General features: G+C 50.0%; 2 protein-coding genes across 2 annotated transcripts; both read right to left on the bottom strand.

Annotated features, from left to right (window-relative positions):
* Positions 1-3,124: 3,124 nt before the first annotated feature.
* B0J16DRAFT_350688 (HbrB-like-domain-containing protein) lies at positions 3,125-6,146 on the bottom strand. Its single transcript, XM_046129080.1, has one exon. It carries the CDS (start codon positions 5,940-5,942, stop codon positions 3,396-3,398), a length of 2,547 nt encoding a protein of 848 aa, XP_045978029.1. The 5' UTR covers positions 5,943-6,146; the 3' UTR covers positions 3,125-3,395.
* Positions 6,147-6,959: 813 nt separating this feature from the next.
* On the bottom strand, positions 6,960-14,154 carry B0J16DRAFT_276279 (SPX domain-containing protein; the record flags this gene model as incomplete). Its single annotated transcript, XM_046123733.1, has 10 exons — positions 6,960-7,551; positions 7,599-7,707; positions 7,758-10,202; positions 10,302-10,411; positions 10,704-10,754; positions 11,123-11,162; positions 11,275-12,052; positions 12,107-12,457; positions 12,511-13,699; positions 13,757-14,154. Coding segments are annotated over 10 exons (6,063 nt in total), but the record flags the coding sequence as incomplete, so codon positions are not given.
* Between the last annotated feature and the right edge of the window lie 225 nt (positions 14,155-14,379).

Here is a 14,379-nt window from a genome sequence, read left to right as displayed (position 1 = left end):
TGCGGAAACACTATCGCATGCGTTGAACAAGGGCGACAAGCGAAGGCTGATTGACGACGCGAGTGCGTGCGTCAATAATGAAGTATTCCAAATAGCGGGAGGTGCTCTACAATAGATATTTCGCGCGTCGCGACAAGACAAGATCGGGGGCACGGTGCGATAGCGATCGTATCGGAAGAGAACAAGGAGAGATAAAGAGGGATAAACAGAATGCTCCGTGTCGGATCGTAAAGCGGCTATGAGATGGTTGTCGTCAAGGCGTCGGCGAGCGTTATGAAGATTTGGTGGTATGTTTCGCGCTGCGAAAGCGGATAAGAGAGAACGAGCCCGGTTGGACTGGACTGGGGGAAAGAGGAGGTAGTGGGCGAATGAGGCGACGATGGGGCCAGTGGCACGTCACGAGATTCCAATGGTCGAGACCCCAGAGGTCAGTGGCAGGTATTATAATTATGGTTGACCAGGAACAAGTGAGGCCCAAAAAGAGCGCAAATTGAGGTTGTCGAGAAAGGAATTGGTGGATTGTCGTGACAGACCCAGGAAGGAGAATGCGAAAGACGCGGGAGAGCGATGCCACAAAGAGGGTGATCCGCTTTCAGTACTGGGGGACGGGGGAAAGAGAAGAACGGGAGTCGCAAGGACGGGATGGGACTGCGACTGCGACTGTGACTGGGCCTGAGCTGGTTCGGATCGGGCTGGGTTGTATTTCCGCGTGGGCGCGCTTAAGTTTTCCAGTGCACTGGACTGTACTGTCTAGGGGGGTATTAGCAAGCTTACAAGCGGTTGTTAGGGCGTAAAGAATAGATTACCTGGAAGTCAGGCTTAATTTGCTGCAAGTTGACTCATTAATTCTGTCTGCTATGCTTTCACCAGCCAAATTATTGGGCTGGACTGGGCTTTGGTAACGCGACGGCGGGCCCGGCACTCAGGTACGCACGCTGACAGGAGAAAGTATCGAGATGGCACGCAAGAAAACCAGGGTGGAATCTGACGTGACGGGGGGGCTGATGATCTTGGTTTTCGACTTGGCTGAATATCCAAGGGAAAGAAACAAGAGAAGAAGGGGGGAAGAGGTGGGAGGAGTTTGACGGACCGACCAGAAGACACTCTAGAAGGGGAAGTAGAAGAAGAAAGGGTACTGATGGTGGTAGGTAGTCTGGTCTGCAGTCTACCTATGAGAGAACCCGTGGACCACGCAAGGCGGAAGGGAAGATGCCAAATCAAGGCGTAGACTAGAGGCAGGGTTGTAAGAGTTTCCAAGTATAGGGCCTCAGATCTGCCTGATTTCTCTGTTTCGTTCGTGACTGTTTTTTTTTCCAGTAAAGAATTTCACGAAGGTAATAATCAAAATGATTATATCGAGATACCCTGGATGAAGAGATGCTGTAGATAGAGATCGACGGATTCGCTCTTACAGGCCGGGGGAGATCTCACTCAACTCTTTCTGTCACAATTGCTGGGCTGAGCTGGGAGGTCCTTTCCATGACCTCGTCTGGTTGAGTTGGGCAAGTGGATTCCAAAGGAGACGGGAAGGGCTCTGATACGTGCAGATGTGGGATAAATGGGTCTCTTGCCAGGTCAGTGGACTTGGTCGAGGACCCCGAGATAAGAGTGGAGGATTATGTATCTATCGAGAAAAAAGATGTGGCTGGCTCAAAGGCTGACAAAAGACAACGAGATTAGCTGCGCCAAAATCTGGCGCACGGATTCTGTCGATTTGTTAGCCTGTCGCCCGGTATATGAATAAAATACGTAAAAACTGAAGCTGCACTCGTTATAACGAAGTGCCGGATCCCTGAAGACACGCGACGAGGCCCATCAACCAGGATACGTAGTACTGCCTTCTACCAATGCCCTCCTCTAGGTTATCGCATAATGTTGCTGAAGATTGACTTCAATGTAAGCCACACGCACAGATGAGAAAATTTTTTCCCTGACATCTCGTTCAAGGCTGGCGCAAGAAAGCAAGACATACCATCTGAGTGCTAACACTGTCAAAAGAAAGAGGAAGAAAGAAAAAACTGGCAAATGCTCCTGGGCATCATGACGTGAATCTACGCTAACAGCTTTCTTAGTCGTACGGATCCTAAGACAATCAATCCAGGCCCAATGGAGGCAGCGGCGGGAGGGTCCTGAAGGACAAGATAATTTGCTTCATGCATCTATCGCGGTATTGAAGCGGGCCCTGAACTGGCTTCCGCCGCTAGCGCCACGAAAGGATAAAAGCCCGGTCACGTGAAAGGCACACAGTGCCGCGCATATAGCAAATTTTCTTGCACTGTTTTTCAATATCTTGCTTCGATGCGGCTCTCAAACTTCCTCTTTCAAGCTTCAATCCTTTCCAACAACAACAACAAGTCGCCTCTGCCTTCTTCCCACACGACCACCACGCGCGAGATCACACGACGACTGTCTTCTTGGAGGAGCAGCTGTTTTGATTTTGAACAGCTTCGTTTGCGCGGTGCGCGCATGGTCTTGGTCGTGTAGAAGTTTGCTTTGGGCGATTTGTTTGGCTTGCAAATTTCTTCGTTTGCAGCCCTGCAAACCATTTGGATCTGAATGGTAAGAAAATCACACCCTCTCTTCTGCCTCGCAGCACTCCTTCCCTTCCCCTCTGAATGATGACACTTGTTACAAGTCTTCTTTTCCCAACTGAATCGACCATGAAGAAATTCAGTCTGTTCGGGCCCTAGGCCTGTTACTTGCCAGTATCAACGTCTGACTACACCAAACACACACAGCTTTTGTAGCACGCGCATTCCTGACAGCCTTGCTAACATTGCATGAACAGATTTATGAAGACCTGCTATACCGATGATTAACCACCACAGCTTCACGAAGCTTGTTGAGAACTAACGTAAGTTTTGCAAATTTTTCTTCACAATGAACCACCCCGTTTGCATGATGAAATTTTCCTCTTAATTCGCAGTTTCCACTCGAGTCCCGATCGAGCCTTTTCTGGGACAGATGAGGGTTTATACTTCCTTGGATGTCTGATCAAACACCATACTTCACATTTTGCTGTTGACAACTTCTTTATCGAGTCTCAAAGCTAACTGTCCAAAAGTACTAGATCATGCAACGAATATCAATCTTTCAAATAGACACAAATAATGAATAATACAATGATCATCATCTCTACTACACTGTGTTCCAAATCCGCGTGTTTCGTGTTTGTGTTAATGTTCCACTTCTTTTAGATGTCATGATGGTAGTGTCATGATGCCTTGCATTATGTGAACTGAGTCGTTGCCAACAGATCCACGTCTGGCGCGATGGACTTTCCGACTTCGCGCTGCCATCAGACTTCTTCATAAGTTTTTATTCCCTTACTCCAAGCATTTTGCCTGCCACATCAAGTCTGGCATTTCGACGATAAAAAAAAAGTAAACAAATCGCTAAATAACACGAACTTCGTCCCTCATATCATCTCGCCGCACTCGACCACCCACCATACCCCTTCTGTTTCTTCCCGTTCTTCCTCTCCCTAACCAGTTAAGCTTCAGCATTTTGCACAGCTCCACGACCCGCTCGTTCCCTTCAGCCCCAACATCACCAGCCGACACCCCCGACAAGACACTCATACACTGCAACATTCGACCAACCATCTCGGTGATGTGCTTCGAGTCCTCAACATTCTGCTCACGTTCTCGTAGACTACCTAAGGAGGGCACAGGTGGTATTCCTCCGCTTCCAGATGGCGTGAACGGCCTCAAGCCTCCATCACTGCCATGACTGCCGAAGCTGACATTGCTGATGGCACGACTACGACCCCCAGCGGAGCCTTCGCCAAGAAGGGTTGTGCTTGTTGAGTTGTAAGAAGCATTGGATGGGTCAAGAGACATTGCTGTACCAGGGCGACCAAACGACTCAGAAGGTGAGGTAGACAGTGACGCTTCTGGCGGAGACGCCATCGCCATATTTGCAAGCGATGATGGCAGAAACTCCAGGGAGAGCCGCGAAAATATAGTCTTCAGTGTGTCGTAGCGTGGCAGGATGACAGTGTCCCTGTAAGCGATGAGGACAAGCCTTCTTACGTCAAGAACTGATGGTGCCGGAGCCACACGAGCTTGTCCCCCTGAGCCAAACGACGACGCGATAGCACCGCCCCAGAAATCACGGGCTTGCTCTCCGGTCATGAGTGTACCGCAGCCTGACACCTCAAGATCTAGCGGGAGGAAGACGGCCTGCATATACGGTAAGATGGACGTGAAGGTAAACATCCAAAGCTCCACCAGCGTTGGGATAAAGCGGTCTTCAGGAGTCTGACGCAATGTTCGATCAAGTGACAGGAATCCCGTGTGTAGAAGATCTCGCAAATCCTCCAGCATGGTATTGGGTGAGCGTCTATGCATGCACCACTGGATATGCATCTGAACAACACGGTTGAAGTCTTCTACTGGAAGACGCAGATCCTCGCCCTCAAAGATGACCAGGAGCTTGGCTTTCAAATATGGCCACGCATCGTCCAGCGACATGTGGTTATGGAGCCCTAGTTTTCCAGGGTCGACAGGATCATACATTGTCGACTGTTGAGACAGCGACGGTAGGCTACTAGGTCCAGGCCATTCGCTCTGCACATTGAAGCTCGACTCATTATCTAGCCGACTGTCCGACCTTTCAGCAAGCTTCTTGTCCTTTTTGGCCTTGGCAAAGGTGGAAGAAGTGGGCGCAGGACTTGGCGGGATATTGAAGTTGTACAATGGGTTTGGCGCATTAGGATCTGTTGGAAGAGAGTTGCTAGCCGCTGATGACAATGGAAGATGGTATTCATCTTTCAGCTTGTGCTTTTGCCGCGAAAGGAAGTGGTGCTTCTTCTCTTTCTCCTTGCCTTTTTCCTTTTCCTTGTCTCTTTCTCTTTCTTCTGTAGGCGTTTCAATAGGTCGTATGGTTGCTGAAGATGAGTTGTTGAGATTGTACATTGACTGACTACTTGGATCAACCAGACTGTTTGTGCTGAAGTTCCCACGTTGAAGAGCCGATAAAGCGGAACCAATTTTTCCCGGACTTGGTAGAGGCTTCTCCTTTGATTCGCCCTTTGTGCTAATCTTGCCTGGACGGGAGAAAAGTTTCACCTTGGACTTTTCTATCTTGCTTGGCTTTTCAGATGCGGGTGGAGGTGGAGGAGGTGGTTGTGAATATGGCTGAGGCGATGCTCTTGGAGAGTTGTGACCAGATCGAGGGAAAACAACATTCGCGGCCGCCGTGGCAGCAGACGAATGTGGCCCACCATATCCGCCATGGTTCACGAACCCTGTATCTCGCGGCGCACTCGCCTCCGTCAAGCTCAGCATTGGCGGACTGGTAGGGCCTTTGCTACCACTTCCTCGCCGAACACCCTCGTTCTGATCGCCAGGGAAAGGAACCGTTTGTGAGCGCTGGCGTGAGTGGTTTTGATGCGACATAACAGCCGCCTGCGCTGCCATCTGACTTGCAGACAAGCTCACATTGGAGGCAGAGGCAGCCGCCGCCGCCGCCGCAGCTGCGGAGGCAGAAGCAGTAGAAGTATTTTGATGGGTCATTCCGAGATGCGAAGATAGATTCGAAGTGCTCATAGACGGCAGCGTAGGTTCAAACGAGCCTTGTGTAGCAGAGTGTTTGCGCGCATGACCTTTGACCAGAGTCGCTGGCGATCCCTGGGTAACAGATCTTGCGTTCGCCGGTCTCGAAAAGTTGTGATGGCCTAAGCTCGCGGTACTAGAGTTTCCATGTGTAGTGAATTGGGCATATATCGGTGTCGCGGGAGACGAGGGTTGAGGCTGTGGAGGCTGTCGCGACTTGGGTATCGTAATGGAGGCTCGAGGGGTCTCGTCTTCACCGTCTGAGGTTTCGACTCGACGGAGAGCAGGCCTTGAGGATGTCGATAGCTGTGAAGGCTGTACAGAAGAGCTCGATAAAGGAGAGAAACTGCCCGGACCGCGGGGTTGAGAACGTGAGGGTTGCATTGTTGTTTATGCGCCGCCAGGGCCGCTGTTACATCTTGGTCCCTTCCGAAAGCTGAGGCCGGATTGACAGGACCCAGTGCGGTTTGAAGTTTGTTTCGGGCCACAAAACGTTCACGGAGTATTATGCGATTTTCATTCAGCCATGATCAGGCTAGTAGAGGGTAGGCATGGGATAATCGTTGTTGAGGGTTGAATTACTAGACAGTCTTCGAGATAAGATCGTTCACCACAGCCGGTAAACAGGGAGTTGAGCATTGAGCAAGCCACCAATGTGCTGACTAACGCTATTACATGAACACATAGCCAGTACATTTCCTCATATGAACAGCATTAATTACGAGTTCCGTAGATATAGCAGAGTATAAATATAGTGACAATTGTGCTTTTATAGTCACAGGAAGTGACAACCTGGCGATTTGAGGATATGTTTCTTTTTTTGGTGTAGTTGATTCGCAGTATCCAATGTCAATTCCGTCACATTCGTAGAAACACGGGCTTCCATGGTGTGGGGTTATTTTCTGCAACCCCGCGGCATCAACTCTTGCCTTACTTCTCCAATCATTGACACTTCAGCTTCATAACCACACACTCCTTAAAATGTCGCAACCAACTCTTACCGCAGACTACACCTCCCCGGAAAGCGAGCCTTTCAAGGTCTCACATCAACTGCCAGCCATTTCCTCTACAGCCTCCACGACTGACAAGACGTCATTCCTTGAGGCTCTACGTGCATCTATTGCTGATACCCAGGCCACAATCAACCAGGAGCTCACAGCACGAATGGAGCAGGACAAGGCGAGGGACGCGGCAGCTGAAGCCAAGGAGGAAGAAAACTACGGCGAAGAGGTAGTGGAGGAGGAAGACTGAAAAACCAAACCCGCAATAACGAAAGCAAAACCCTCGACTCAAAATATTTGTATATGAAGGGTATTCGAAGAAATGTTATACTGGCTACCACCGATCCGATCCATGCAGATGCTTCCCGAAACAATGCTCCCGCTTGGCATAGCAACTCGTCTAAAAACCCCGACCCCAACTTGGCGCTCGAGCTGCGTCTACCTTGTTCCCAGTTGCTCGATTCAAACAGCCGTAATGCACTACTGTGTTATCCGGCAGAACGGCCACAACGCTTCCACCAATACGCATACCCCCTCCAAGTTTCTTGTGGCATACAACGCAGTGTCGCTCCTCTGTGATGGCAACATGGCGGTTGCGTCCACCTTGCCCACCTTGTACGTCATCTCCAAGGTGCAGTCGCGCCGCAATAGAGACTCCCTCAGCTTGTCGAAGACCCGCAACAATTCTCGCCTCATTCACCAGGCTATTAGCTGAACGAATGCGCCCCCGAAAGTAAGACTCCAATGACCGAACAGGAAGATCGTCCGGAATAAGACCCAGAGTTGAGGTTGCTGGGAGGCGTGAGCCATGCTTAGAAAGCAGATCAAGTGCTGGTTCTAGGTTGGGCTGGTTGGGTGGTGATGGCTGAAGATAGAGCGATAGAAGCGTATGGTAAATAGAAGGCGTGGTCTTTTCGGGATCCTCTCCATCGTCTTTGGTATTCTGTTGAGATGATATGGTGTCTTGAGTCGCATTAACTCGGTTGCAGTATCTGTCGAAGTCAGTAAGGGAAGGACAGGGATATCAGTGAAAACTCACTGTTCAGCTTTCTGGTAGTCTTTCATCTTGAACACATAAATCTCCAGTGCCTGCTTGTGCTGGCCCATCTTGCTCAACACTACAGCCTGTGCTTCGTAGAAAGCAGGTTCTGTATTGATAGTCAGCATACTTCGCTGTGAAGTAAAACAGACGACTTACCGTCCCGAGGAATCAGCTGGAATGCCTTGCTGAGGCTATAAACCTGCACTGGTTCTCTCAAGAACTCGTGCCTCAAGAACTCAACAAAACGATTCATCATCTCATTCCACTCATCGCCATGTTCCATTTTCGTCAAGTTCTCTACGTAGAGTTCCACTAGTCGGTTGTGAAGATCAGGCGTCATATCCTCGAGCTCGTTGATGATATGCTCCAAATATCGTCCTTCCAACTGTGTATCAATATCGTGTAAAAAGGACACAACCTTCTCCCGTGGTAGTGTTTCTGCGTTCTCGGTATCGCCGGTAAAAATCTCGAGCGCATCATCAGGACTAGCCTTAAGAGTCCATTCTGCATGCTCAAGAATGAGGTCGATTTCCGATGGAGGCAGAGTTTTAAGGTATTGAATGGTACGCTCAGGGCCATGGAGTGCTGGCGCGGCCTCATCTGGCTTTTCAGCAGCACCAAATCGCCTCAGCAGCTCCAAAGCCTCTTTGTGTAGCTTTTTGCCGTAAAAAAAGTCGACCAGCTCAGTGTAGCGATTGTGCTCCAAAAGCTTTTCGTTGACCACGTTAGGATCGCAGAAATTAGGAATTCGAAACAGAGAGCTCGCTAATGTTGGTCGAGAGAACATGTAGGCTCGGAACAATGTTGTGTCAACCAGGCGGAACGTGTTTCGCAGCTCTTCTTGCAGCTTTTCTTCCGATTCGTCGAGCCCTATTCGTAGGAAGTTCTCTGCTATCTCCTCCGTAGAGCCATTCCGATCACTTCGAGGCTTCAAGTTTCCAGTAACCGGATCGATAACACGCTGCAACCGAGCGCGTGTTCCAGCAAGGTAACTGTTCAGTTCAAGGACTGCGTTCGTCAAGTCCTTTTCTTTCAAAGGTAGATCCTCGCTCGATTCAGTCTCCTTTATGCTGGCGGTATCGTCGCCATCTGCCGTGTCTTTCTTCGAGAAGAGGGACGCGGTATCTGCTTGAGGCCTTCTATAGCTTCCTGTGAGATACCTGGCAAAACCTCCCTTGCTCGATTGAGGAGTTTCGTGCGTTGGCTCAACAGCTTCAGGAGTAGTGGAACGTGTTCCGTTGACCTTCTTTGGTGTCGCGGGAGCTTCGTCAGATTCCTGGCTCTCCTCTTCCTCACGCCCTGCCCATGCAGATAGTTCTCCAGCAATTGAGGGTGGAAACATCCGGAGTACTCGTTCAGGAGGAGCATGCACAGTGTCCTCGTTGAAGAGATCCATCGCTTGGCGGTATTTCTTCTTCTTGAACAGACTTTCAGCTTTAAGCATTTTGACCTCGCGCAATGTCTGAGTTTTGTTCTCCAGCAAAGCATCCTCTAGCATTTCCAATATGCTAATTGCTTCGTCAAAATGACCACCATCCACAAGCTCCTGGATTTGAGAGTCATAGTCTGTTGCATCCATCTTCCAAACACATCGCTCGCTCGAGATATGAAAACCTTTGCCGCGGTGTGCAAGGCTGTAGGTTGGTGATGGAAAGTGTAGCTGAGCCGCTCCAGGTAGTGATAGGTTTTGTAGCGATGAGAGTGTGGAAGGATTTCGAACTTCAAGTGAGCCTTTTGAAGGCGCTTGCAGGGCGAGAATGTAGGGATACGAGTAACCTATAGACTCAGGAGCATGGTGCCAAGGTATCTGCCTTCTGTCGAGAGGCTTTCCATCGTCATCGATGAATAATGTGTTGATATCTTTGGCAAGCAGTATCTCCCCTTCAGCTAGCTTGGTAGATAACGGTTTGGGCATATAGCCTCCCAAGCCCATGTACCCCATACCGGCACTGCTCATCGCACCAAACCGGCTACTTTGTCCGGCTGCTGGCCCCGAGCCAGGGCTCACGATGTCTTCAACTTCACGTGTGACCACGTTGACCATGACGTATCCGCCATTCAAACCGCACACCAGCTTTGTCGCACTCGCCCATGTTACTGATCGAATCGACTCAGCTAGAACAATTTCGTCTACATCTTCAGAGAGTTCGCTCTCGAGCCAGCTCCAGAGCAGTAGTTTCCTCTTGACCGCAACAGCTAGCCGGCTTACGATTTCAGGAACTCCAGTGTCAGGATCCTTAACGATATTTGAGGTCGATGCAAAGCACGTTGCGTTCTTGGTTCGGTTCAGAGTTTCGATGAGTTCGTATGTCTTCAGATCATGAAATGATACATGGTAGTTAGACAGAGAAACGATCGTATTCGCATCCTTGATGATTGCCAGCTGCTCGATAGCTCGTGTGGAGAAGCGCTCAACCTCTCGCATCAAGTCCGTTGGGCTTGTCGACTTATTAGGAGCAGTATTGCTCTCGCCGGCCGCGGATGTTGTGGCATTGGAATTGGCATCCGCATCGGCAGATCCATTCTGAGACTGATCGGGAAGCTCGTTCAAACGGTAGATTCGGAGGGCGCCGTTGTTAAGGCCGACGAGGACGCGGTCACCTGGACGTGAAAGCTTTAGTTATGTACAGGACAGCCATGGGAGTTGCGGTGAGGTAGATTGAATCAACCACAGAACATAGAATATGAACATGAGCGTACCGTTAGCGAGGATCGTTTCAATCTTAGCTTTCGTTTGTTGTTTGAGCTCGATTATAGGACGGGCTGTAAAGGCGGAGAGCATGGCGCCGGCCAGCTCGAAGCTGTGGAGGCTATTGGGAGAGGGGGCGCATCAGTTAATTCGAAGGGTAGTTGGGTGTAGATATTGCGAGATCCAGCTATTGATATCTCAACAGCAAGAAGTGCTAATATCGACGGAGAACCTTTGGTGTTGTTAGATTAAGACAAAAGCGGCGGTTGGGTGTTGGGTATTGGGTGGCAGGTCATGCCGCCAATATCGACGTCAACGGCATGGCCAGAGCTTCTTGCATCAGCACAGTATCACAGTGTCAATCCGCACTTACACGCTTACCTCCGCTCTGAAGGCATCTACTACTTATGCACTGATATTCATCTCTAAATATTTGGAATTTTATTATTAAAACTGCAACAAGTCTTTTTTGAGTGGACTAAGCACTGTTACTTATGCTAGACTGTGGCTATCTGAAAACTTGTCTGAGCTTGAGGATGACACCGACTTGTTTCATCTCCTAAATTCTCGACGGTCAAGATATCTGATCTGATACCTGGTGATTCTGAATTTATACTCGATTCAAACTGTTAAATGCAAATATATAATCTATTCCACGCTGATCTACACTTATGACATTTCAACCCATCCAACTCAACCAAGCAATACCTCACTTCGAATTCAAAACACCATAAACAACAGCTTATAACCAAGCGATGACTGACCATTTCATGCAGAACCTCACACACTAGTCAAGTCCGGCGACTTGCATAATTCCGTATCCAAGGGTTACAACAACGACGAGAGTGATGAGACTGCTGGGTACACCACGGCTGATGAAATGCTTGACCTGAAGATATCGCTGACCGAAAGGATCTTCTTTCATGATAGCAGCTATGGCAAGTTAGAAATTGGGGTTTAGATGCAATGCGATGCTGAACTTACTCATGTTAGGGAAGCCACTGGTTGGTAAGCCCATGGCGGCACTGCACATGAGAACACCACCCATGACAAGCAGGTTGGGATGAGGTTGATCCATGGCGGCACCGACATCGAAAACAAGGGGAAGGAAAATCAGAGCTGCGACGGTGTGGCTGATGAAGGTTGCGATAACCAAGATCAAAGCCGAGAAGACAACCAGAACACCGTACAAACTCATGCCTTCCACCTTCTCAGAGACAATCTCGGCGAGAGTATGCAGGAGGCCAGACGAGCGAACAGCCTTGCCCAGGGACAATCCACCAGCAGCCAGAATAATGATGGTCCATGGGAAGTTGTTGAAGTCCTCCTTGGTCAATAGACCAATACCAAAGAAGAGAACAATGGGGATAATGGCAATAACACCCATATCTCCAAACTCGGCTTCAAGCTGGTGGCTGGCGCACCACAAAGCAATAGTGGAAATGGTGACGATAGTAACAAACCACTGCAGGCCGGTAAACTTCTCTTTGACAGGTCGGATGGGAGCAATCGTTGTGCCCTTACCCGGCTGGAATGTCACGAGAAGAAGAAGCCAGATCAGGACAATCGACACGGCACCAACGGGAATGACGATGAAGAACCACTGCAGCCATGTAGGCGCGGGCTGCATGATACCCATGGCCACGACGTTTTGAGGAGATGCGATAGGAGACAACATTCCACCGATGTTGGAGGCAAGCGCAATGCCGATAATGACCGCTTTCGACATATTGGAATCAGATGGCAAGGTCCGAAGCATGGGCTATATGTACAACTGTCAGCGTTGTTCCACAAAAGCGTATCGTTGCAAACTCACCTCAATGATAGAATAGCATAGAACAGGGGCAGCGACGTTGCTGATCAGCATAGATGCAAAAGCAGCCACGAACATATTGGCGATCAGGACAGTTTTTGGTTGTGTACCAGCCTTACTCAGAACAAGAGTAGCCAAACGTTTGTCGATGGTGCACTTGGACAGAGCCGCTGCTAAAGTGAAGCCACCAAGGAGAAGCATGATGACGGGTGTCCACATAGCAGCGAAGATTGCAGAGGTAGCCTCCTTGGAGCCCAGGCGCTTCTGAGGTTTGCCGGGTGTCTCATCACGAACCACGTTCAGAACGACAGAGAGGAAGGGAATCAGTAATGAAGTCACAAAGAGAGGAATGGTCTAAGAAAAGTCAGTGAAACTTGGTCGCGACTATGTCTCGCTGTGCAACTTACCTCAGTGGCCCACAGTAGACTGACAAAGACAAGCATGGCCAGGCAGTTCTGTTGCTCAGCCTTTTCCATGATAGGGAGCAAAAGTAGCAGGAAGAAGACAGTCAAGCATGCAATCAAGGTCCAGAGAGACGTGCTTGCAAGCCACGGGGGCAAGGTGATTCTGCCCAGAGGAGTACGGAACTGTGTGACTTGGGCGCCCTTGGCCTCGTCGCCCTGTAACCTCCTTGTCACATTGCCTCTTTCTTGGCCAAGTAGCGCCTGTCCCAGGCCAGCCGCCTCGGCTCTACGCTCAATACCGATAAGGTCTCTCCAAACAGTGTTGCGCTCCCATACAACGTGCTCTCGAAGATGCGAACGAAGATCCTTGCGAGCCAGGGCCTCGTCTCCGCCGGTAACAATTTCCGCGAATGCCTTCTCCATCTTGGCAATGTTTTCCTCAAGCACGCGCTTGGTTTCGTCCTTGAATGGGTAGGCGGTCTCGACGTGAGCTCGTAGATATGGTCCTTTCAATTCCTTATCGAGAATCTTATCAAACTTCTTTAGTACCTTGGTGAAACCGGTACGGTTGAGCTGAATGAATGATTTGAGCTCGCAGAGTGAAACATATAGTCCAATAATACGCTTCTTGAGCATAATGCCCGACGAAAACATGCCTGAGGAGAACATAAGAGTTTCCTCGTTCTCATCTCCAACAGTGCTGTGCCTTCTCGCATCTCGGCCAAAGTCGGTAGACGCATTCATATCCTCAGAGCGCGGCTTAGCATTTATATTGGGAAGGGTTCGCCTGCGGCCTGCGCTGCTTCGTCGTCTTGTCGTCAGCCCGGTAGTCTCATCTTCCTCCTCGCTTCCGCTCTCCTCATTGTCGCTGCTGCGGCTCCTGGGGCTTCTTGAGCGGAATCCATTTCGCCCGTCGGCTCGGTTGTTGGCAGACGACACAGAGAGCCGGCGCAAGTAACGGTTGTCGGCTATGGCATCTGCGGCCTCGTCGCCAACGTCGCGTAGGAGCTGTGCAGCCTCTTCAAGAAGCTCACCTTCCTTGGATACATAAAACGAGCAGATCTTCTCCAGCTCGACACCAAGGGCCCTGGAGAAGACGTCTTCGGCATCTTCCTGATTGATGAGAGGTCTCGATTCAGCATCGCCGGTACTACCACGCGCCTGATGGGCGGTCTTTTCTAAATTGTAGATACTGCACGACAAAGTCAGCACATTCACGCAATCAACGTATTGGGGAAGTCAAACGCACAGCTTCTTGAGATTACTGTAGGCGATATAATGGCTGCTCCAATCTGGAACAGCATTGAACTGGATACTATGCGAAAACTTCATCTCGTCCTGTTGTTCAAGCCAGCGGCGCTTTCGGTCTCGTTTCGATTGTCTTCTGGCTTCGCGATCTGCGGCGTCTCGACGAGCCTGGATGGGAGGGTAATCGACAAGCTCAAACTGCTCGCTCGTGTTTGCGCTACTGTCGCGCTGGTATTGCTGCTGTGATACCAAGTCTGGATCGTCTAATAGGGAGGCAGCAGCACTCCCTCCTCGGGTCGGATGGACGTCGTTAAGGCGGGATTGGGATGCGGTAGGGACAACGCCAGGAACGGAGGAGGGATTGTCGAGGGTGGATGGGGAGGGAATGGTTGCGACTTTGAAGCCTGGCGTAGAAGACGGGAGAGGTCAAAAGATTTAGGTACAAGGTCTAGGTCTAGGTTCAGACCCAGAAATTTTCTGCTATCGACAAAGAAGTTCGGAACAAGTTAAGGTGTGTGCCGGTGACGAAAGGCATGTGGTTCAAGAGACCCAATTGGGTGTCATTTGTTGCGAGTGGATGAGGAAATCGTCGAGGCAGCGCAGCCCCATCAGCCAAGAAAAGGT

Source organism: Fusarium flagelliforme, assembly GCF_020744385.1.
Source record: "Fusarium flagelliforme strain FIESC 12 MPI-CAGE-AA-0113 chromosome Unknown B0J16scaffold_8, whole genome shotgun sequence".
NCBI classification, from domain to species: Eukaryota; Fungi; Ascomycota; class Sordariomycetes; order Hypocreales; family Nectriaceae; genus Fusarium; species Fusarium flagelliforme.
The sequence above is the reverse complement of the archived record's forward strand: the minus strand, read 5'-3'. Positions and strand labels throughout refer to the sequence as shown.

Excerpts from the sequence above, each read along its gene's own strand:
- B0J16DRAFT_350688 (XM_046129080.1), bottom strand. The coding sequence starts at position 5,942 with ATGCAACCCTCACGTTCTCAACCCCGCGGTCCGGGCAGTTTCTCTCCT.